Raw genomic sequence first — 22,461 nt, 5'->3', positions numbered from 1 at the left:
GTTTATTAATTGCGTAAGCTCTAATAGCTGGGAGTCAAAGCATATCGGTTTAAGCAGCCAAACTGAGTAAGAGAAGAATGAGCGTATTTGATAGTACATGAGTAAACTCTGAGAGAGAAAATTACTAACCTCATGCGAAGAGTTGACTCATTGGAAAAGACTCTGATGCTGGGAGGGATTGAGGGCAGGAGGAGAAGGGGAAAATAGAGGATGAGATGGCTGGATGGCATCACTGACTCAATGGACGTGAGTCTGAGTGAACTCCGGGAGTTGGTGATGGACAGGGAGGCCTGGCATGCTGCGATTCATGGGGTCGCAAAGAGTCAGACACGACTGAGCGACTGAACTGAACTGAATATTGGGTGAAGAAGGAAGAGGAAATATGCTAGTTTTAAATATCGTTCATTTGGAATTTTTATTGACTGGAAACAGAAGAAAAGTCCTGTGGTTATGTGGATTACCAGTAGAATAAAAATTACCCACACAAAGAAAGGGACATCAGCCATATTTGATTTGATAAAATTTAAAAAATTAAATTATGATAACAGAAAACACAATTAATGTGAAGTAAGTATAAATAAGTGCTTCCCTAGTGGCTCAGTGGTAAAGAATCCACCTACCAGTGCAGGAGACATGAGTTTGATTCCTGGGTTGGGAAGATTCCCTGGAGAAGGAAATGGAAACCCACTCCAGTATTCTTGCCTGGAGAATCCCCATGGACAGAGGAGCCTGGTGGGTTACAGTCCATGGGGTCACAAAAGAGTCTGACAAGACTTAGTGACTAACCATAACAACAAAGTATAAACTTATATCAATGAATATAAGTGGGTTTACCTCATCTAATAAAAATAATTCAGATTTAGGTCACCTAGCTTATGAACGTTACCTTTAGATAAAGTAACTATAGACATTGAAAATAAAAGGATGAGTAAAGGTTTACAGACAAATATAAATAATAAAGAAAGTAGGGTATCTGTTTTTATTTAAAGAAAGAGTTCTGGACCAAAAGGTTGAAATGAAATGAAATATTGGCTTTTAATTGCCAAAAGATACAATTCACAATGAAATTTAAATGGTTATGAATATACATGCATTAAAAATGAATGTATCCATATACTTATAGAAAAGAACAAAAGAAAAACTTATTTAATAGTAAAAAATTTTAATTTATGTCTGGGTCATGACAGGTCAAAATATAAAACAGAACATATAAAATAAAAAACAATATAGCAACTAATTCTAAAAAGCATAATGAGGATGATTAAAGGGGTACATTTAGATCCCTGTATTCTGAATATAGAGACTATACTATCTTTTCAAGAACATGTTAAATATTTTTAAAAGTTAACCTTTAATTATATAAAAATGGTGACAAATTTATAAAATAGGCACAATTTACAAATACTAGAAATCAGCAAAGCTCTTGCTTTCTTAATTAACTGTTGTGTAAAAACAAAATTTCAGAATATTTAGGAAACAATGATGAAAGTACTACTATGCCAAAGTAGTACTCAGATGAAAACTCATATTTTTATATATATATACATGCATATATATAAAACCACTTGCTTAAACATTGGAAAAAGAACAACAAAATAAATGAAGGCAAACAGAAGGAAGAAATTAATAAAAATGTGTCAAAGCTATGGTTTTTCCAGTAGTTATGTATGGTTGTGAGAGTTGGACTATTAAGAAAGCTGAGCACCGAAGAATTGATGCTTTTGAACTGTGGTGTTGGAGAAGACTCTTGAGAGTCCCTTGGACTGCAAGGAGTTCCAACCAGTCCATCCTAAAGGAAATCAGTCCTGAATATTCATTGGAAAGACTGATGCTGAAGGGGAAACTGCAATACTTTGGCCAACTGATGCAAAGAACTGACTCATTTGAAAAGACCCTGATGCTGAGAAAGACTGAAGGCGGGAGGAGAAGGGGACAACAGAGGATGAGATGGTTGGATGGCATCGCCAACCCCTTGGACATAAGTTTGAATAAGCCCAGGGAGTTGGTGATGGATAAGGAGGCCTGGTATACTGCAGTCCATGGGGTTGCAGAGTCGGACACGACTGAGCGACTGAACTGAACTGATATGTGTATAAAATAACCCGTGAAAATGTTATTTATTGCAGCATTGTTTATAGTAGTGGAAGTGTGGAAGCTACCTGAGTGGGCATTAGTAGTGGAGCAGATAAGTAAATTGTGGCATGTCCATATAGTTCTACAAAAGGAGGGTGTTCCTAATACTGTGATATGGAAATATTCCAAGATATATTGTAAAGTGAAAAACCCAAAGTCCAAAATAATACAACAACTTTGTGTGAAGGTGTGAGGGGGGGTGGATATAAGAAGGCATATTCAAAAAAAAAAAAGAAGGCATATTCAACTTTGCTTATATTTGACAAGATAACTTTGGGAAGAAATTGAATAGCCCATTACCTGATAAGAAGGGGAGAGTAGGAACTGAGAGAATAGGTACAAATTGGAAGGTGAAATTTGGGATAATTTTTATTTTGTGAACCATATGAATGTTTTACCAATTCAATAGACTTAGAAAATGAATGAAAATTAAAAATGAATTTAAGAAAATAGTAGAGCCAGGGTATTCTTATTGTAGGCTGTGCATTTTCTATCGTATCTTTAAATTGAGAGACAGAGGAGAGTATAGCCAGGTATTCTTCTAAGAAAAATACCACAAAGTATGTGCCTCACTGAAAGTTAGCAAATAACTTTCAGAGACCCAAGCTCAGCACATTTTATAACCTCAGTCATAAGACTAAGGCCATTTGCTGTGTTTCCTGTGTGTCTGACACCTTGAATTTCTTGAGCGGCTTTAAAAAGGTGTCGCGTGTGCATTCCACCCTTAGGACTTAAAAGCTGTCGGCCTGTCTTCCCCTACCCCATTTGTCGTTCTGTCTTCTGATTATTAACATCTCCTTAATTATAAAACAAAGGTAGAAGAAATAAAGGAGTAGAACTAACTCAGTTTAGTTTTGTTGTATGACAGGTCACCCTCATGTAATTGTTGGCAGGACGGTCTCTAAGACACAGAAGAGAGGAGGGACAGAACTAATATGTACTGAGATTTACATACATTTTTGCATTTGGTCCTCAGCACTGTTTAGGTGGATAAGTAATCTTCCTTTGAACAGGTGAGGAAACTGAGGCTCAGAAAGTTCATCAGAACAAGAACTGAACCTATGTCTGTCATCTTCTAATTTTCTAGAAATGAGAATGAGAAACAAGTAAAATCATCACTATTGTTGTTCAGTCGCTCAGTCATGTCCGACTCTGCGATCCCATGGACGATAGCCCACCAGGCTTCTCTGTCCATGGGGATTCCCCAGCAAGAAAACTGGAGTGGGTTGCCATGCCCTGCTCCAGGGGATCTTCCCTATCCAGGGATTGAACTGGGGTCTCATACGTTGCAGGCAGATTCTTTACCAGCTGAGCTACCAGGGAAGCCCTCCCGGAATTTGCTCAAACTCAAGTCCACTGAGTCGATGATGCTGTTATATGACAAGCATAAATAGGGTCTCTTTCTACTTCACCAAGTTTGCATTTTCAGGTAATGCATAGTCATTGTAAAAAATCTTATGGAGTTCTAGTCAAAAGGAAGACCAAGAAATGAATAGTCAAGACGAATGTATAAACAAGTGAAGGGAGGGGAAATTGAAGAGGAAGAAAGAGAAAACATGTCTTTTAAGTGGAATTGGTACCTTAGGTTAAAATGGCATATTTGGGGATTACTCCAGGCTTTTTGTCTGTCCTACATTGTTTTGATATTCGATAATTGGGCACAGTATTTTCTCCTGAGAAAGTGAAATATTTGAATGAGGTCTTTTGGCCAACTCACCTTTACTTAATTCCTTTCCTGGTAGCTTGGTGGAGCTGGTTTAGCCAGTTGGCCATTTCGTTGAGTCTTTGTTGCTGGTAAGAAGTACAAGCATTAGAGTGAGATTTATATTTTCAGTGTTGTTTCATAATGAGTAGCTTTTCTTGTCCTAAGTGGTTGTCTTTGTTCACGCTGCTGATGGAAGGTCTTGGTCCTCAGTATTCAATATAACAATCTAATAGTGGGTAGAAAATACCGGGAAAACAATTATCTCCAGTATAGACCAGGGCACATCTGTTTATAGTGAAGATGAAAATGTTTTCCTTGTGTCATAGCATCCTGATGAAAAGAGATTGGAGGGCCTCTCCAAGCAGCTGGACTGGGATGTTCGCAGCATTCAACGCTGGTTCCGACAAAGACGCAACCAGGAGAAACCAAGCACGCTGAAGAGGTTCTGCGAGAGCATGTGAGTTGCTGTTTATCTTTTTGAAAGAAAACTTGTTTAACTTATTCGTTCCATCCTTGAGGTGAAAAATAATGTCTTGGTGCAGGCTCCAGCAGGACCCCCCCACCAAAAGCATGCCTTCTGGTGGGAAAAAGTAGTCCCTGAAAAACTGGGGGACAGTAGTTTGTCAGAATTTGTGGTTTCTACATCTGATGCAGTAAATGAAGTTTGCTTCCTAATGGACTTTCAACACAGCAGGCAGATTACAAGGCTTACAGTGGTATTTTCAGTCAACTACCTTTGAAATGCAGCACAAAAAGCCATTACTTTTATATTTTGCATTTTAATAGAGGGGACTTTTATTGTCACGATGTACTTGCCACTGATAAAAGCTGAAATACTAGGATATATTATCAGAGGGTCATGATGATGTCCTGTCTTCCTGGAGTTTTAAGAAATGGCTATATTATATTCTTTGGTGAGTTTAATGAAGCATTGCTTGAAGTGGGGGGTGGAATGAAAGTCTCTTCCATTTCTGAAATGTGAGCTTTTTGATGTGTAAATTAGAAGTCAATAAAGCTGTTAAAAATAGTGAAAGACCTGCAGAGAACTCTTTGAGCACAATGTTATTTTGAACTAGTAACACTCAAAACCCACATCTGTAGAAAAGTTAGAGAAAGAAGTATCGAAGCATCAAGCACATGCCCAACAAAGGCAAGATTCTGCCTCAAGACTAGGTGCTCTGTGTGGTCTTCATCCTTTGAGATGAGACTGTGCCTTTGTCTAATAGTGCTTTTCTTTGGGAGCTTTTTCCTGACACTTGGTCCCTTAAACAATAATGCTGTCAATATAGCTCTTTCCTTTTGGGGTCGAAGTTGCATTTTCAAGTTTAGCTTTCAGTTATGTTGAAAAAGTATGTTAACAATTGCAATCTAAAGCTTAGAGGGAAACATAATTTTATGGGATAAATGAATGAGACGCAGAATAATATAAATCCTCAGGCTGAGTATAAATATGGGAAACATAAACAGGGTCTTCAGAAGGTCAGAATATTTGTAAAACCTGGACAAACAACCTAGCAGATAGAATATGCAAAGCCCTTCCTATAATTGAACTAGTGGCAGTTTATGGAAGAAGGATTTATGGATCTGGGCTCCTGATCAAAAGCTGGAATAGCTTCCTGGTCTGGTTCTGCCACATGCACAAGGGGCCTGGGCTCCATTGCTGAGCTGCAGGTCTGAGTAGAGGTGAAGAGGGCTTCTGAGGTGGTGCTAGTGGTAAAGAATTGCCTGCCAATGCAGGAGATGCAAGAGATACAGGTTTGATCCCTGGATCAGTATTGTCCCCTGGAGTAGGAAATGGCAACCCACTCCAATATTCTGGCCTGGAAAATTCCATGGGGTTGCAAAGAGTCAGAGGCGACTGAGCACCTACACATGCAGGGTCTAGGCACATGCCCATGGGGTGAAATTCATGTGCCTTTTCCTTTCCTTCAACTTCTTTGGTAACTCAGTGCAATCCCTTTCCATTCTATAGAGTCATCACCACTTTCTGTGGCAGTGTGCATAGGTATCAATCACCTGGATCATGTTAAAATGCATCTGATTCAGTTGCTTGGTCTGGGATAGCAGCCAAAATTGAATATTTAACAAGTTCCCAGGTGATTCCACTGGTCTGTTGACCACATTTTGAATAGCAAGGCTAAGCAGTGTGTCAGTGTCTTCTTCCTGAATTCAGCTGGTTTTTATCTGCATACCACAATTACCTGGATGGTCATAGTTATAATCAGTTAAAACTCATTTTAAATGATTACTGGCAATCCACTCTAGCACTCTTGCCTGGAAAATCCCATGGATGGAGGAACCTGATAGGCTACAGTCCATGGGGTCACAAAGAGTCGGACACGACTGAGCGACTTCACTTTCACTTTCAGAGACTTGGTAATGTGAAAGCACAGTACAAATGGGTGGTGCATACGGTATTGATTAATATCTCCTCCCTCAAGAAGCTTCATATGATAGTGTCAAGGAGATGGGACAGAGTATCTGAGTATGTGTGGATCCATTATAGACACTAAGAAATAAACGTGTATGTGTTCTATATGGTTGGTATGGACAGGCAGTAAAGATTAAAGGAGAAAGATCAGCTATGGTTTAGGGCATAAATCAGGGTTCCTGGGACTAGAACAGTCTGTACCCGTGGCCTTGACCTCTCCTTTGTTGATCTTTGCTTTGAAACTCTCTTCTTTCTTGACTTCTGAGTTGCCACCAGGATTTTACTCTTGCCTTTCTGAGGGCCTTTGTTCACACCATTTGTTCTGCATTTTCACTGGGTCTTTAATGGGCTACTTCTCCAGATTTGACCTTTATTTTTCTCATTCTATCTTCTACCTTCCTTCCCTTCATCAGCATCTTCTAAAGGTATGTGTCCAGTGCAGAGGTTTCTTCTGCAGCATCATTCTGCTGTCTCCCACTGGAACCTCTGATTTGCTTTCATGCTGACTTCCCTCTTTCTCCAATTGTTCGTATGCCTCCATTCTGTTACAGCTGGAAACTCAACCCAATTAGCCACTCCCATTAGTTCCACTAGTTCTTTGTAAAGCCAACTGTTATGGTGCTGATCCTAATTCCTCTCCTAGGTCTCTTATTTATCTCATACTTACAGATACTTTGTTTGCTACAAAAAAAAAAAAATACAGTTTCCTAAAATACTACTATCTCCATGATCTGTTGGTTTACAACTTAATGATTTTTCTGTAAGATAAATCTTATAGATAAATCAAGAGCCTCTTGATGAAGGTGAAAGAGGAGAGTGAAAAAGCTGGCATAAAACTCAACATTCAAAAAAATAAGATCATGGCATCCAGTCCCATCACTTCGTGGCAAATAGATGGAGAAACAATGAAAACAGTGACAGACTTTATTTTCTTGGGCTCCAAAATCATTGCAGATGGTGACTGTAGCCATGAAATTAAAAGATGCTTGCTCCTTGGAAGAAAAGCTATAACAAACCTAGACAGTTTATTCAAAAGCAGAGACATTACTTTGCCAACAAAGGTCTGTATAGTCAAAGCTATGGTTTTTATAGTCATGTATGGATGTGAGAGTTGGACCATAAAGAAGGCTGAGTGCTGAAGAATTGATGCTTTTGAATTGTGGTGCTAGAGAACTTTCTTGTGAGTCCCTTGGACAGCAAGGAGATCAAACTAGTCAATCCTAAAGGAAATCAACCCTGAATATTCATTGGAAAGACTGATGCTGAAGCCAAAGCTCCAATATTTTGGCTGCCTGATGTGAAGAGCTGACTCACTAGAAAAGACTCTAATACTGGGAAAGATTGAAAGCAGGAGAAGGGGACAACAGAAGATGAGATGGTTGGATGATATCACTGATTCAATGGACATGAGTTTGAGTAAGCTCCAGGAGATAGTGAAGGACAGGGAAGTCTGGCATGCTGTAATCCATGAGGTCGCAAAGAGGCAGACATGGCTGAGCGACTAAACAACAACAATATCTTAGGTTCTTTAATCTGAAAACTAGAGCCTGGCTTTTGTTTGTTTGGTATTAGCCACCCAAATGACTCCTTTCCTTCTAGAGGACTGTGTTTTCACCATCCATTCCTTAGTCATTCCTGCCTCGGTTTGTGATATGTTCTTGGCATGGAACACCTGCGTTCCTCTGCCACACCCTTTTATCCCTGACCCTTTCTTCAAACCGCAGGCCTTCTCAGTAATCTGCCATGACAGTTGGATCTGGAGTAAGCGCTAGTTCTTCTGAATTTTCAGAGTTTTTATTGTAAGTACTAGTCATTTAATACTGAATCAACATGCTTTGGAAGGAAAGTTATGACCAACCTAGATGGCATATTAAAAAGCAGAGACATTACTTTGCCAAGAAAGGTCCATCTAGTCAAGGCTATGGTTTTTCCATGGTCATGTATGGATGTGAGAGTTGGACTGTAAAGAATTTGAGTGCCGAAGAATTGATGCTTTTGAACTGTGGTGTTGCAGAAGACTCTTGAGAGTCCCTTGGACTTCAAGGAGATCCAGCCAGTCCATCCTAAAGGAGATCAGCCCTGAGTGTTCATTGGAAGGACTGATGTTGAAGCTGAAACTCCAATGCTTTGGCCACCTGATGAGAAGAGCTGACTTATTTGAAAAGACCCTGATGCTGGGAAAGATTGAAGGCAGGAGGAGAAGGGGATGACAGAGGATGAGATTGTTGGATGGCATCACTGACTCGATGGACGTGGGTTTTGGTGGACTCCGGGAATTGGTGATGGACAGGGAGGCCTGGCCTGCTGCGGTTCATGGGGTCGCAAAGAGTCGGACACGACTGAGTGACTGAACTGAACTGAACTGAACAACATGGTTTGTTTATGTGAATATTTAGCTTTTCTTAGCTTGTCTGTATATTTTCACCCTAATTGTATCACATGTGCTCCTTGAGGATACAAGAATTGTATCTTGTTTTTCTTACATTCTTCTCAGCCTTTATTACAACATATAGAGTCTGCTGAATAAGTATTTTTTAAGTGACTGTATGTTATGAAGGCATTATTTTGGAAGGGTTTGCTGATCTAAGTTGGCATCCTGCCTCCCCAAATGAAGAGTGCCTAATATAGACACCATTTGGCTTAAAATTTGTCTGGGAAAATTACTGAACAGTGAGACAACTTCAAAGACAGGAGTTCAGAGGAAAGATTGAGGCAGCAAAAGAGAACATTTAGACAACACCTGGAGGAATTAAGCAAAATTATATTGGTCTATGTGTGCAGATGTGTATGTCATAGTTATTTGCTCATCAATATAAAAGATGATCTGGAAAGCTTGTTCTTAATCAGGGATGCACTTCACAGGCACCTGGTGTGCTTTTCAGAATACACACGCCTAGGCCCCACCTCAAGATGTCTTATTCAGTATGGTGAGGGCCTATCTTGGAAGGAATACCCTGGATACTTATATAACACATCCCTGGTTAAGAAGCACTAATCTCTGAAAAGAGATGACTGCTTTTCAAAAGTACTAAAATTCAAATTCGCAAGACAGCACAGATTTGGGGCTTGTGGATCTAGGCTCAAATGTAAAGATTCTATAGTTTTTCTGTTATGTAAGTTATTATTTTAGAAACTGTAGAATTCCTTCAGGGGAGCATGCTTCGTCTTTTAGCAGTGTAGAACAGCACTGATATGCATGCCAAACAATGCTGGTAGCCATCTGTTGGCCTGTCCAATTTTTGGCACACCCATTTAATACAGATGGACTGAATAGAAGTTATTCTGCGAGTAATGTGTTGAAACATTGATGTGATTTTTTTTTCCTTCATGCTTGATGTCAGTCATCAGCAGCTGTGTTAGTTTTGATGAATATTTCTTCCAGAAGCTTTTAAATCCTTATTGGCAACTGAAATAGAGATTTTCAAGAGTGAGTGAACAGTTTATAAAAAGGAGATGACACTTATTCTGAAAGTTTTATTTTTATTGAAAATATTATTTATTTTTATATTATCTTGATGCAGTTGTTAGAGGAGGAAGGCAACGTTTCCATAGCCTCAAACCATGGATCCTCTGGCTAAAAGCTCTTAGAACCAACAAGTTTCTCCTAAATTGAATTGGGTTGCAGTTTGCTCCATATGGACTCCTGTAAGATGAGGGCCTGAGATTGTCTTTTCTTTGTTGTTGCTGTTCAGTCACTAAGTCGTGTCCTACTCTTTGCCACCCCATGGACTGCAGCACGCCAGGTTTCTCTGTCCTCCACTATCTCCTGGAGTTTGCTCAAATTCATGTCCTTTGAGTTGGTGATGCTATCTAGCCATCTCATCGTCTGTCATGCCCTTCTTCTTCTGCCTTCAATCTTTCCTGTGAATTGGCTCTTTGCATCAGGTGGCCAAAGTATTGGAGCTTCGGCTTCTGCAACACTCCTTCCAATAAATAGGATAGATTTCTTTTAGGATTGACTGGTTTGATCTCCTTGTTGTCCAAGGGACTCTCTAGCACCACAATTTGAAAGCATCAATCCTTCAGTCCCCAGCCTTCTTTATGATCCAGCTTTCACATCTGTACATGACTATCGGAAAAACCATAGTTTTGATTAAACAGATTTTTGTCAGCAAGATGATGTCTCTGCTTTTCAATATGCTGTCTAGGTTTGTCATCATTTTCCTTCTAAGGAACAAGCGTCTATTAATTTCATGGCTGTAGTCACCATCCACAGTGATTTTGGAGCCCAAGAAAACAAAATCTGCCACTGCTTCCATTTTTCCCCTTCTATTTGCCACAAAGTGATGGGACTGGATACCATGATCTTCATTTTTTGAATGTTGAGTTTTAAGCCAACTTTTTCACTCTCCTCTCTCACCCTCATCAAAAGGCTCTTTAGTTCCACTTCACTTTCTGCCATTAGAGTGGTATCATCTGCATAATTGAAGTTGTTGATATTTCTTCTGGCAATCTTGATCCCAGCTTGTGATTTATCCAGGCCTGGATTTCACATGATGCACTCTGCATATAAGCTAAATATGGAGAGTGACAAAAATACAGTTTCGAAGCTGTCAGTTATTCCATGTCTGGTTCTAACTATTGCTTCTTGACCCACATACAGGTTTCTCATGAGACAGGTAAGGTGGTCTGGTACTCTCATCTCTTTAAGAATTTTCCAATTTGTTGTGATCTGCACAGTCAAAGGCTTTAGCATAATCAATGAAGCAGAAACAGATGTTTTTCTGGAATTTCCTTGCTTTCTCTCTGATCTAGTGAATGTTGACAATTTGGTCTCTAATTCTTATGCCTTTTCTAAATCCAGCCTGTTCATCTGGAAGTTCTCAGTTCACATACTGCTGTAACCTAGCTTGAAGGATTTTGAGCATAACCTTACTAGTATATGAAATCAGTGCAATTGTCTGGTAGTTTGAACATTCTTTGGCATTGCCCTTCTTTGGGACTGGAATGAAAACTGACCTTTTCCAGTCCTGTGGCCACTGCTGAGTTTTTTCAAATTTGCTGACATTTTGAGTGCAGTCTTTTCTTTAGGAATTCCATTTTAGCATTGGTGCTGATTAAAACTCCCCCAAGTGCTGCCATATGTGGATGCTTCTGTTCAGTGGCAGCACATTGACCAAAATAGGGAACCTTCTGGCAGCCAGGTAAAGGACTGGCAGAAAGGGTCCCACGAACTGGCCCAGGCAGGTCCTGCTTACCAGGATGAGCTGCACATCCCCCAAGGGAGCATCACTTCCTCTTCCTTGGCTGCAGCTTTCTCAAAGGAGTGCTGTGAAATGAAAGTCTGGTGTGCCCCCCGAAAAAAACAAAAACCTTGTGGAATTGTGACTTTATTTCTGCAAAAGAGTCCCACTGTGATCTTAATTTGTGATTCCCTTGAAGTAAGGATAACTCAACAGTGAGGTAGGAGTGGCCTAACCAGTTGCCCACATGCGACCAACTCAATCACTATTTGTATTTGCTAGCTGTTTTACTTGGACAAATTATCGATGCTATCTTGTGACCTATGGAAGAATGTGGAGCCTAATCATTGACGGGGTTGGGGAGAGGAAATAGGGCTCTAAGGATACAATGAATTGAGATGTATATCCCTTTATTTCAGATCAATCTTTGATCTGAGGAAATTATGTGGTGAATATATTCAACAAGTTTTCATAACCCAGCTACCTGTTTGCAGAAAAAAAAAAAAAAGACAACAACTGAATGATTATAAACTGTTCTAGAATCTTCCATGTATTTTACAGTCTTATGATGGGTGAAATTTTGCCAACGAGAAAATTTAACTTAGGTTATTTTCTTTCTCCATCAGATCATGACATGAGCCTCATTTACAAAGTAACTACCAAAGTTTCCTGAAGACTGATATAATTGTTAAAGTAAAGAATAAGAAAGTATTGCCTTTTAAAGGAATGTCATCTTTATTTATTTATTTATTTTTTTGGTACTGGGATTTATGACTGACAAAGCATTGATGCTGATCCTAAGTCTGGAAAAAATTAGTCCTTAAAAAAATTGAAGGCCAGCCTCTTAGTTCTTGAAAAGTACATTGTGGAGTTGTTTTCTTACTGTTGTGATGGTGATTGTTTCCCATTAATATACAACAGTGCTTGGATTGATGAACAACTTGTAAAGTATGGAGTTACACATCTAGTTATTGTTCAAATTTGTTTGACTATTTTAAATGGTTTTAAATCCATGGCTTGTATTCAGGTCAGTTGGAGCAGGGAGCAGCAAATTTTTCCTGTAAATGGAAAGGAAATACATTTAGCCACGTGAACCTTATCACAATACTACTCAGCTATTGTCTCAACAAAAACAGTCAGAGACAAAGCACATGTTCATGGCTGGGTTCCAATAAAACTTTAATTATGGGTACTGAAATGTGAACTTTTCATTCTCATGTGTCATGAAGCATTATTCTTTTTTTAAATTTATTTTATTTTTGGCTGCATTGGGTCTTGCTTGCTGTGCGAGGGCTTTTTTCTAGTTGCAGCAAGTGGAGACTACTCTTTAGCTGCAGTGCCCAAGCTTCTCCTGGTGGTGGCTTCTCTTGTTGCGGAGCACAGGCTCTAGGGCATGTGGGCTCGGTAGTTGTGGCTTACGGGGTTAGTTGCCTCGTGGCATGCGGGCTCCTCCCAGACCAGGGAATAAACCCGTATCTCCTGCATTGCAAGGCAGATTCTCAACCATTGGACCACCTGGGAAGCCCCTGTGGAGCATTATTCTTAATTTTTTTTTTCCAATCATTTAAAAATTTATAAACTATTCTTAACTCATGGGCTCTAGGAAAACAGATGGCAGACTGGATGTGGCCAGCAAGCCATGGTTTGCTAAATCCTGCTTGAGGATTACAATACTATTAGCAGTTCTGTCAGAGTTTTAGGAAAAAAATTATATGATGTTATAGCTACAGGCATAGTCACCATTGCCCAAAGAGTTGCCATTTAATAGAAGCATTAGAACAGTTCTGTAATCAGTGTAAGTGTGTGTGTGTGTTTAGTTGCTCAGTCACGTCTGACTCTTTGCAACCCCATGGACTAGCCCGCCAGGCTCCTCTGTCCATGGAATTCTCCAGGCAAGAATATTGGAGTGAGTAGCCATTCCCTTCTCCAGGGGATCTTCCAGACCCAGAGACTGAACCCAGGTTTCCTGCTTTTCAGGCAGATTCTTTACTGTCTGAGCCACCAGGGAAGCCCAGTGCCCACCTCTAATACTTCTGGGGCACAGTGCTTTGATGCTGTACTGTTTGATTAGTCCATCAGCCCCTCTTTGAAGCTGTTAGTGTTCTTAAGAGAGTGTAACTTTCACTACAGAAATTCTGAAGATTGATGAATTGAACTACATACAGTCTAGTCTTCTGCCCTGAGAAAGCTTTTGAAACTTTTCTCACTTTTTCTACTCCACACCTACCATCTGTGGAAAGTGAACTCAGCTTTTCCATTTAGATCAAGCCTCTCACATTCCTTGATGGCATATGGCTAGGCCTCTAACTCATATGTACCAGCTAATTAAAGAAAACAGATTTTCACTAAAAATATCAGAGAGGCCACACTTTGGCCGAGCTGACTGCATCTGAAGTACCGCTGGTCAGTTTTCTTTAAATCCTGGATTTCTCAAGGCTCTGTAGTTTTCCCGATAATTTTATTTAACATGGATAGTGATGAAAAGGACAGAGTATATGGAGGAGTAACTGAATTTATTAAGGCTTAATGTTCTTATTTAATTCTTGTCTGCTAGGTTTTGAATCTATATGCCATTTCTTATTGTTGTGTAGTCTATTTTAAAAGTTATTAATATCCGATTTAGAACAAAATAGTGAAAATCATTACAATCAACTTTGATTATAGAGGACATATTCCCTCTATATATGTATATATAATGCTTATTTAAAAATTGGGGAAAAACACTCCAAAGCCTATCACCAGATATAAACACTTTAACTTTTACTACTTATACAGTATTGTATCGATTTCTCCGCACAAATATGCATGCATGTATGTATCTGAGCGTAATTCCTGCCCTCCTTGAGATTTTTTGTAGACCCTGCCTCCTCAGAGTGCCAGAGTCAGTGCCTTCCACTGATTGAGGCTGTGGAAGCATTATGTTTTATGCTTTATCTTCAGTCTCTATGATCATTTACCCCTGAGTGGCAGTGAAGCCACTGTGCTGTAAGAGGACGTATATATTCCTAAAAACCACCACAGCAGGCACAATTGCACTTAAAAACATAAAAACACAATGCGGGGCTTATGAGAAAAATGAGTCAGGGGCCGAGCACTCAAAGCATCATCAGTGACATGTTTCAAATAAAGATAGGAACCTGATAAATGTAGCATAGTTTCGCACATGTTAAATGGCTAAGAAATACGTGATGACTATGATAAATATGGCACTTTACCTTGAAAAAGACCTGAAGTCCGCCTGTAATTTGGTATATTAGTTTGTTGTGCTGCGCTCAGTCGCTTAGTCGTGTCCGACTCTTTGTGACCCCATGGACTGTAACCCGCCAGGCTCCTCTGTCCGTGGGGATTCTCCAGACAAGAATGCTGAAGTGGGTTGTCTTGCCCTCCTCCAGGGGATCTTTCCGACCCGGGAATCAAACTGGGGTCTCCTGCCTTGCAGGAAGATTCTTTACCAGCTGAGCTACCAGGGAAGCCCATATTCATTTGTTAGGGATGCATAATTAAATACCACAGACTGAGTGGCTTACACAACAGAAATGTATTTCTTACTGTTCCAGAGGTTGGAAGTCCAAGATCAAGATGTGACAGAGTTGATTTCTCTGGAGGCCTCTCTCCTTGCCTTGCATGTGGCTGCCTTCTCCCTGTGTCTTCATGGGGTCTTTCCTCTTGCACCTTCATTCTTGGTGTCTTTTCTTCTTCTTATAAGGACATCAGTCATACTGGACTAGTTGGCCACTCTTATGACCTCATTTAACCTTAGTTGCTTCCTCAAAGGTCTATTTCCAAATACGGTCACATTAGGGGTTAGGGCTTAAATATATGAATTCAATCCAAAACAGTGTGTGAGGGGTTATAGCTCATAAACTGCTTGAGGGGGTGGGAGGAGGGTGATCTGAAATGGGAGAGAAAGTTGTAACAATGGTGGGTTTATCTCACAACACATGTGAACTGAAGCCGCTTGGAGATGTTGAAGGGCGTGTATGTGTATGTGTATGTATGTGTGTGTTTTGTGTATTCCTACACTCCTCCTTCCTCCTCCTAGAAACTCATAGTTTTCTTCTTTCACCTAGTGTTTTTGGTAGATTAAATTGCATGTAAGCTAATATGAAATTCATGTTACGCCCAAGCAATGTTGGGAGACGTTTATGATTTCAGCATATGGTTTACAGCAGGATTATGATGTAGTGAACTCTAGGAGCCAGGTCTGTGAGTTTGAGTCTCTTCTCTAATATAAAGAGGTATGTGGGGGTGTTTGGGAGAGTTGTCTGACCACCCTAAGCTTCAGTTTCTTTGTTTGTAAAACAGGCATAACAGTAGTGCCTGCCTCATGGGGCCTTTGTGAAGCCTAAAAGGTATTAACATATATAAAGTGTTTAGAGAGGTGTCTTGCACATAGTAAGCGGGTAGTAAATGTTAGCTGCCTTGCACATCACTAGACTCTGTCCGTCGTATTGGTGTGACAGGAGAAGCAACAGATGGCTAGTACAGTGAGCCCTCTGTCTGCAGATGCGGAGCCCGCGCCTCCGTAGCCTGCAGTACAGAGGACTGGCTGTACTATGCCGTTTTTAAAAGGGATTTAAGCATCTGAGGATTTGGGTATCTGTGGGCATCCTGGAACTAATCCTCCATGGTTACCAGGGGAAGACTATAGCCTGTCACACCCATGCACTGGCTGTGGGCACCTTCCCCGGCAGAGGTGGCTGTGGCGTTGGTCATTTGGAGAGGAGAAATCCAGGGAGATGCATGGGAAGCAGCTTCTCAGTTTAGAGCAAAACTCTTTCATCCTGTGGAACCCCGAGGTGGGCAGCATCCATGTGGGCTCACAGGGCTGTCAACTTGGACTTTACTGACACATACAAAAAAGATGCAAAATCCACCTGAGTTCAGAGCATTGGAGCCTTTGGCTGGCTGCTAAGCAGCGATGTGACAGAAGTGGATGAGAAAAGGTGTCCTACTTCAGCAGGGAGCCAGGCCCGCTGTGCCTCCAGAAGCCCAGGCTTTTGAAGCACCACATGAGAAATGTCAGTACACACAGTGAATGCCTTTGAACCACAGAGATTTAAAATTTGCCCAGCCGATTCTGAGAAGGACACAGCTTGTCTCCGCCAGGAGGGAGGGAGGAACAAAGCTGGGTTTCCCGCCGTGCTGGCTTTGGTAAAGCCCTCTCTGCTGGGGCCGGGATAGTCCGAGCGGCCTTAGGAGGTCAGTGTGGCTTCTGGGGACACAGTTTGCTGTTTAGGTAATATTTGTTGGTTACCTCCTAAGTGCAGGTGAAGGGGTAAGGGGGCAATGGATCTTGTACGTATTTGAGGACAGAAATCAGATTACCTGGTCCATGTCCTGGCTCAAGTTCTGTTACCCTTAGCGAATGTGGTAAGTTTCCCAGATGCCTCATCTGTCAAGGGGAAATGACTCCTATTTAGGGGATTAAACAAGTGTTTCTCAGTGCCTGGTTCCCTTTCAAGTAGGCTGCGGAGTTGGGTAAGCATCAGCTCCTGACTTTGTGGGACTCAACCAGGCTGTTGATTCTGTTATTAGTACAGTTGTTAAGTACCTTAGCTGGAGACCCATGAGCTGCAGGACTTAAGTGATGTGGCTCCTTTCTAGGACTTCTTTATTGCTCCAGCCATGGGATTTTTCTGGGTCTTGTATATTAATTTGCCACCAGGAGAACTGCATTTTAGGTTGTTGAGAAGGAAGTGCCGTTGCTTCTTCTTGGGAATCCAGTGTGGTTTCCCCCTCCTCCTCCTCTCCTTCTCTTTTGTCTTTTGCCCCACCCCCCACTTTGCACTCACCTCCTGCCTGGTGCTGTTGCAGGGCCACTTGCCTTCTGCTTCCTTGAGCTATTCTCCCTTCTGTGGTTAACTCATGGTGGCCACATTCTTTAGCCAGGGGCAGACAGGAGGTGTAAAAGAATCCTCTATTATCACTAATTTAGCTGTAATTGTCTTAAAAGTTGGCCTTCCCAGGTGGCTCAGTGGTAAAGAATCCACCTGCCAAAGCAGATGTGCAGAAGGTGTGCATTCGATCCCTGGATTGGGAAGATCCCCTGGAAAAGAAAATGGTAACCCACTCCAGTATTCTTGCCTGGGAAATAGAAGAATCTGGCGAGTTACTGTCCATAGGGTCTCAAAGAGTCAGAAAAACTGAGCAACTGAGTATGCACACACATCTTGAAAGTTGAAACATAGCCTGTGACTCCTGACATTTGATTATACCACCATTGATTATATGTAAGGGGTAAGTGAGTTTCTCTGTGAGATGGTGATGGTGGGGAGGGTAGGTACTTGGAACAGAACAACAGGAGGTCCAGCCTTGTCTCTTTTGGAAAGATTTGAGCAGATTCCAAGTGACTATCAGGGAATCAAGTCTTTGAGGTTTATTTGCAGGCCTCCCCAAATCTAAATTCATAATGAGCTCTCCATGTGATTAGAAACTTAGCTAAAAGCAATTAAAGCTAATTATTTTCATTCTAAATACAACTTGAGTTGCTGGCTTTGTCTTTAGGGCTGTCAGGATATGAGCAAACTATTTTAGAAAAATCACTTCAAATTTGGCCAATTTTTCTTAGTTTGCCCCTATACTGACTCAGAGCAGAGCAGTTGCCCACCTATGGGAGGCTGTATACTGTGCGTAGGGCTCAACTATGTAGAAATGTAATGATACTGTTGTGTGGAGGATGCACTGTGAGTGAGGCAGTTTCTGCGTGCCACACACGTGGTGCACCACGACACACAGGTCAAGGCTAGCAGCAGAGCTGGCATTAAAGGTTAGTACACGAATCGGCCATAATTGTTGTACAGCAGAAACCAACACAGCATTGTAGAGCAGTTTTCCTCCAATTAAAAAATAAAGGTTAGTATGCAAGTCTTGGCTGTATTGCTTAATTCTGCAGGATTCTGATAATGCCTGCACTCTCTATATTTAGCTCCAGATATAATGAAAATTCATGTTTTCATCTTCCATCTGGTTGTATCACAATAGATTTTCTTTCAGATGTAGTAGGCACCTAATGCAGCTAGGAAAACTAGACTCCCAACAAGGAGGGGAAATATATATTCACCGAGGCTATGTCATATTCTGGATTCCATAGTGGGGCCTTTACGCCTAACCCTCATCACCACCCTCTGTAATGTGTTCAGTCTTCAAAACCTTTCTTACCTGTGAAGAAACCAAAGCAAAGAGGAGTGGAGTAACCAATCCAGCACCATGCAGCTCGTGTCTGGCATTTCCACCATAAGCATCCTTGCTGTAAACATCTTTGCCACAAGCATTTTTGCTGTATAACTAATTAGCCATCAAGCAGTTTTGCCTTCAGAGATACAGTAGAGAAAATGAATAACAAAATTAAATGAATGTGAAAAATGAAAAGACTATATTGCAAAATACAAAATACTTGAATACATTTAAAAATGGGTGTTGATTCATGGCAATACTGTGCCAATAGCTAATTTTATTTTGTGGGTTGTACCTAAGCTCTTATCTTTGAAGTCTTTTGTTCATAGTATAAACATTTTTTGCTTGTTGATTCATTTCCTCATTTAGCGTTGTAGTTTTTCTTTTTTACTAAAATTTCTTCCTTCATTAAAAAGAAAGACAGGATTGTTTTAATTCTTGGTATGTTGTCACATGTCCATCGATAGCCGTTCTAGAGTTCTATGGGAAATATGTTCAACTCTGTGCCACTGTGTAGCCCATTCTGAAGGCTAAGACATGGGAGTTCTGCATCCATGGAGAAATGAGACCAAGCTGTCAACCAGTTATTGTATCTTTTACAGCACATTGGCTTGCCTTACGACTAAATTTAATTAGAACCTTGAGTTTATTGTCTTTCAAATATAGGCGTCTCTTGCTTTATTGGGCTTTGTTTTATTGCACTTTGCAGATATTGTATTTTTTACAAATTGAAAATTTGTGGCAACTCTGCATCGAGCAAGGTTTTTGGCATCATTTTTCTAACAGCATTTGCTCCTTTGCTGTCACATTTTGTGTGTATGTGTCACCTTTTGGTAATTCTCACAATATTTCTAACTTTTCTTCATTATGGTATTTATTATGGTGATCAGTGATCCTTGATGTTACTAGTGTGTTTTGGCTCTTTTTAGCAATATGGTGTTTTTAAACTAAGATTTGTACATTTTTTAGGACATAATAGATTTAATAGACTTAGTAGACTGTAGTATAGTGTAAACATAACTTACATGCACTAGGAAGCCAAAAAAGTCATTTAAATCACTTTGTTGTGCTGTTTGCTTTATTGCAGTGATCTGCAACTGAACCCACTCTATCTCCAAGGTGTACCTGTAGTCCTAGGGAAGGTAGAGCTAGGAGGAGAGGAGCAGGAGAGGCTCCCTGGAGGAGGTGACACTGCTGAAGTTTTAAGGATGATTACCTTGGCCAGGTAGAGAAAGAATGAAAGTGTCAAGCCTGCTTCAGGAAGATAAATAACCCAAGGGATGTGGTGGGTTTGGGGAACTCCGGTCAGCATGAGGGTGAATAGGAGAGGAAGACTCAAGAGGCAACAGCAGCCCTATTGGCAAGCTGAGACCTAGGGCATTCCTTCCCACCCTTTCTTCTATAAGTACATATCTAGGGCCATCTGACCTTTTTCTAAAATATTCTCGCTTTACCTGCTTTCACAAAAATCCCATGTTTGCTAAGTACTTGGCTCATGTAAGAATGGAATTGGCTTTTATTATCAGTGCCTCATACCAATGTATGATTAAGATTGAACCGTTTATCTTGTGGTTGGGGAAAAAAACTTGCTCATTGAATGTAAATCTCTCATTGGGAGATACCTACTAGGGGTGATTTTGAGCAGGCACCTTCCCATGTTTCTCATGTGTGGTCTGCCTTCCAACCTTTGGTTTGTCCTCTGAAGAGTGCATAGAATTGTCATGATGACCTCTTCTCCCCAACCCCACTCCATTCCCACCACACACATGCAGAAATTAAACATCCAAGGGAAAAAGAAAGAAAGCCAAGTTAAATTATTACCTCACTATTGGCTATACCACCTGATGTGAAGAACTGACTCATTAGAAAAGACCCTGATGATGGAAAAGACTGAAGGCAGGAGGAGAAGGGGACGACAGAGGATGAGATGGTTGGCATCACCGACTTGATGGACATGAGTCTGAGCAAGCTTCAGGAATTGGTGATGGACAGGCATGCTGCAGTCCTTGGGGTTGCAAAGAGTAGGACACAACTAAGCAACTGAACTGAACTATTGGCTATACCAACTGTATCATATTTTATAGGAAAAAATCACAGTAGGGGACCCATGAAAACTAGTAATATATCATTAACTCAGCACTCTGCTGTCTGAATCCAACATTAAAAAAGCAAAACAAAGCGGGACATGCAATCAGGAAAGCATGAGTGTGCTTGAATGCTTTTGGGAATAAGTGATTATTTGAAATAAAGATTGTCTCAGAAAATCCAGAAAAAAATCGAGCACCTACAGGACTTAATTCACTTCAGTTTCTCAAGTGGTTACAAAGGGCCTGTCTATGGCAGAGGCTAGGGGCTGGGGGATTTGAAAGTAAAGAGCACAAAATTCTGTGTTCTGATACTGGAGTTTAGGAGAGGAAGAAGGTACAACCTGCGTGTGTAGCACTCCCTGGGGACAGGGCTGAGTCATCTTATTATAATGGGTACTTGTCGGTTAGCAAACCAGATTTGAGATAAACAAATTTAAGAATTGGTCCATGTAGATAGCTTCTTGTAAATGCATTTTATGATGGGTTTGAGTGACAAAATTAATATGGAAGTATATAAAATATTGAATTTTCTTTATGGAATGTCAGTCTTTGGATACAGGGAAACCATATTTGTCTGGTGATAGCCATGGAATAACCGGAGAAGGCAATGGCACCCCACTCCAGTACTCTTGCCTGGAAAATCCCATGGATGGAGGAGCCTGGTAGGCTGCAGTCCATGGGGTTGCGAAGAGTCAGACACCACTGAGCGACTTCACTTTCACTTTTCACTTTCATGCATTGGAGAAGGAAATGGCAACCCACTCCAGTGTTCTTGCCTGGAGAATCCCAGGGACGGGGGAACCTGGTGGGCTGCCGTTTATGGGGTCGCACAGAGTCGGACACGACTGAAGCGACTTAGCAGCAGCAGCAGCAGCCATGGAATAACAAGTGATCATCCTGTAGTGGGGCCTTTCCAGGCTTCTTATTGTTCTGAATGCTGGGAGAGTCACTAAGTGTGCAGATTCCTTACTTAAGCTGGGTCTATTTGGTGCTCCTGGTAAATGGAAATCATCTTTCATCCACAGCCATCACTGCTCTTTCTTTTAGGTGTTCCTTTCTTCTCTCTGGGTAGAAGGGTGGGAACAAGAGTAGATGACTGGCTGGAGAGGGTAGGCATTGTGAAAGTGCTTTCTAGCTTTTCATAGATCCAACCCAATGACATGAAGATTGAGGTACTATTTCTAGAAATACAGAAACCAAGTAAGAAATCCTCAGTGTGTGGTGAGTGTGGTACATGCCCTATTTTGTGAAAGAAGGTGTGAGAGCTTAAATTTGTACCTGAAACACTGTATGGGGTCCATACAGACCTCAAGAAGTTGCCAAGTACAGAATTTCCTCCAAATTGTTCTTCGTGTTTCCTTTGCAAAGGGACAGTCCTCTTTTTCTTTGGTTATTCATTCAGTTGGTAGGTTTCATCTAAGATTTTCTCTCCCATTATTAATTTTAATTGTGAAAATGTGTCCAATTTGAGCTGATTTCAGTTCTCATTGATTCTAATTCTGAAGCAGGACTTGAACTTGTGTGTGTCATTTAAATTTAACTGATTAAAACATGAAATATTATTTTATGTTAAATTATAAAGGGTTGAAATGAATCCTGGCCAAACCTCTGGTTTCTCCCCAATACTTATGTGATTCAGCAAACATTTTTGAGCATTTACTACATGCTGAGTTCTCTATCAAATGTTAGTTGGAAAATTAGGACCTCTTTCCTTAATGGACAAACTGTTTCTATATTTTATCCTCT

The 22,461-nt window shown here is 40.8% G+C and overlaps 1 protein-coding gene and 1 non-coding gene across 4 annotated transcripts in view; both read left to right on the top strand.

Annotated features, from left to right (window-relative positions):
• CERS6 (ceramide synthase 6) overlaps positions 1–22,461 on the top strand; it is a 359,026-nt gene that overhangs the window by 114,720 nt on the left and 221,845 nt on the right. For all 3 annotated transcript variants that reach the window (XM_024978054.2, XM_024978051.2, NM_001193132.1), the window contains exon 3: positions 4,165–4,295. In XM_024978054.2, the coding sequence (XP_024833822.1) occupies positions 4,165–4,295 (131 nt within the window). The remainder of the gene's footprint in view (positions 1–4,164; positions 4,296–22,461) is intronic.
• MIR2353 (microRNA mir-2353) lies at positions 15,934–16,008 on the top strand. The gene has a single exon (NR_031070.1). It is a non-coding gene; the product is annotated as a microRNA mir-2353 (primary transcript).

The sequence above is a fragment of the Bos taurus genome, chromosome 2 (assembly GCF_002263795.3).
Source record: "Bos taurus isolate L1 Dominette 01449 registration number 42190680 breed Hereford chromosome 2, ARS-UCD2.0, whole genome shotgun sequence".
In the NCBI taxonomy this organism is placed as follows: Eukaryota; Metazoa; Chordata; class Mammalia; order Artiodactyla; family Bovidae; genus Bos; species Bos taurus.
The sequence above is the reverse complement of the archived record's forward strand: the minus strand, read 5'-3'. Positions and strand labels throughout refer to the sequence as shown.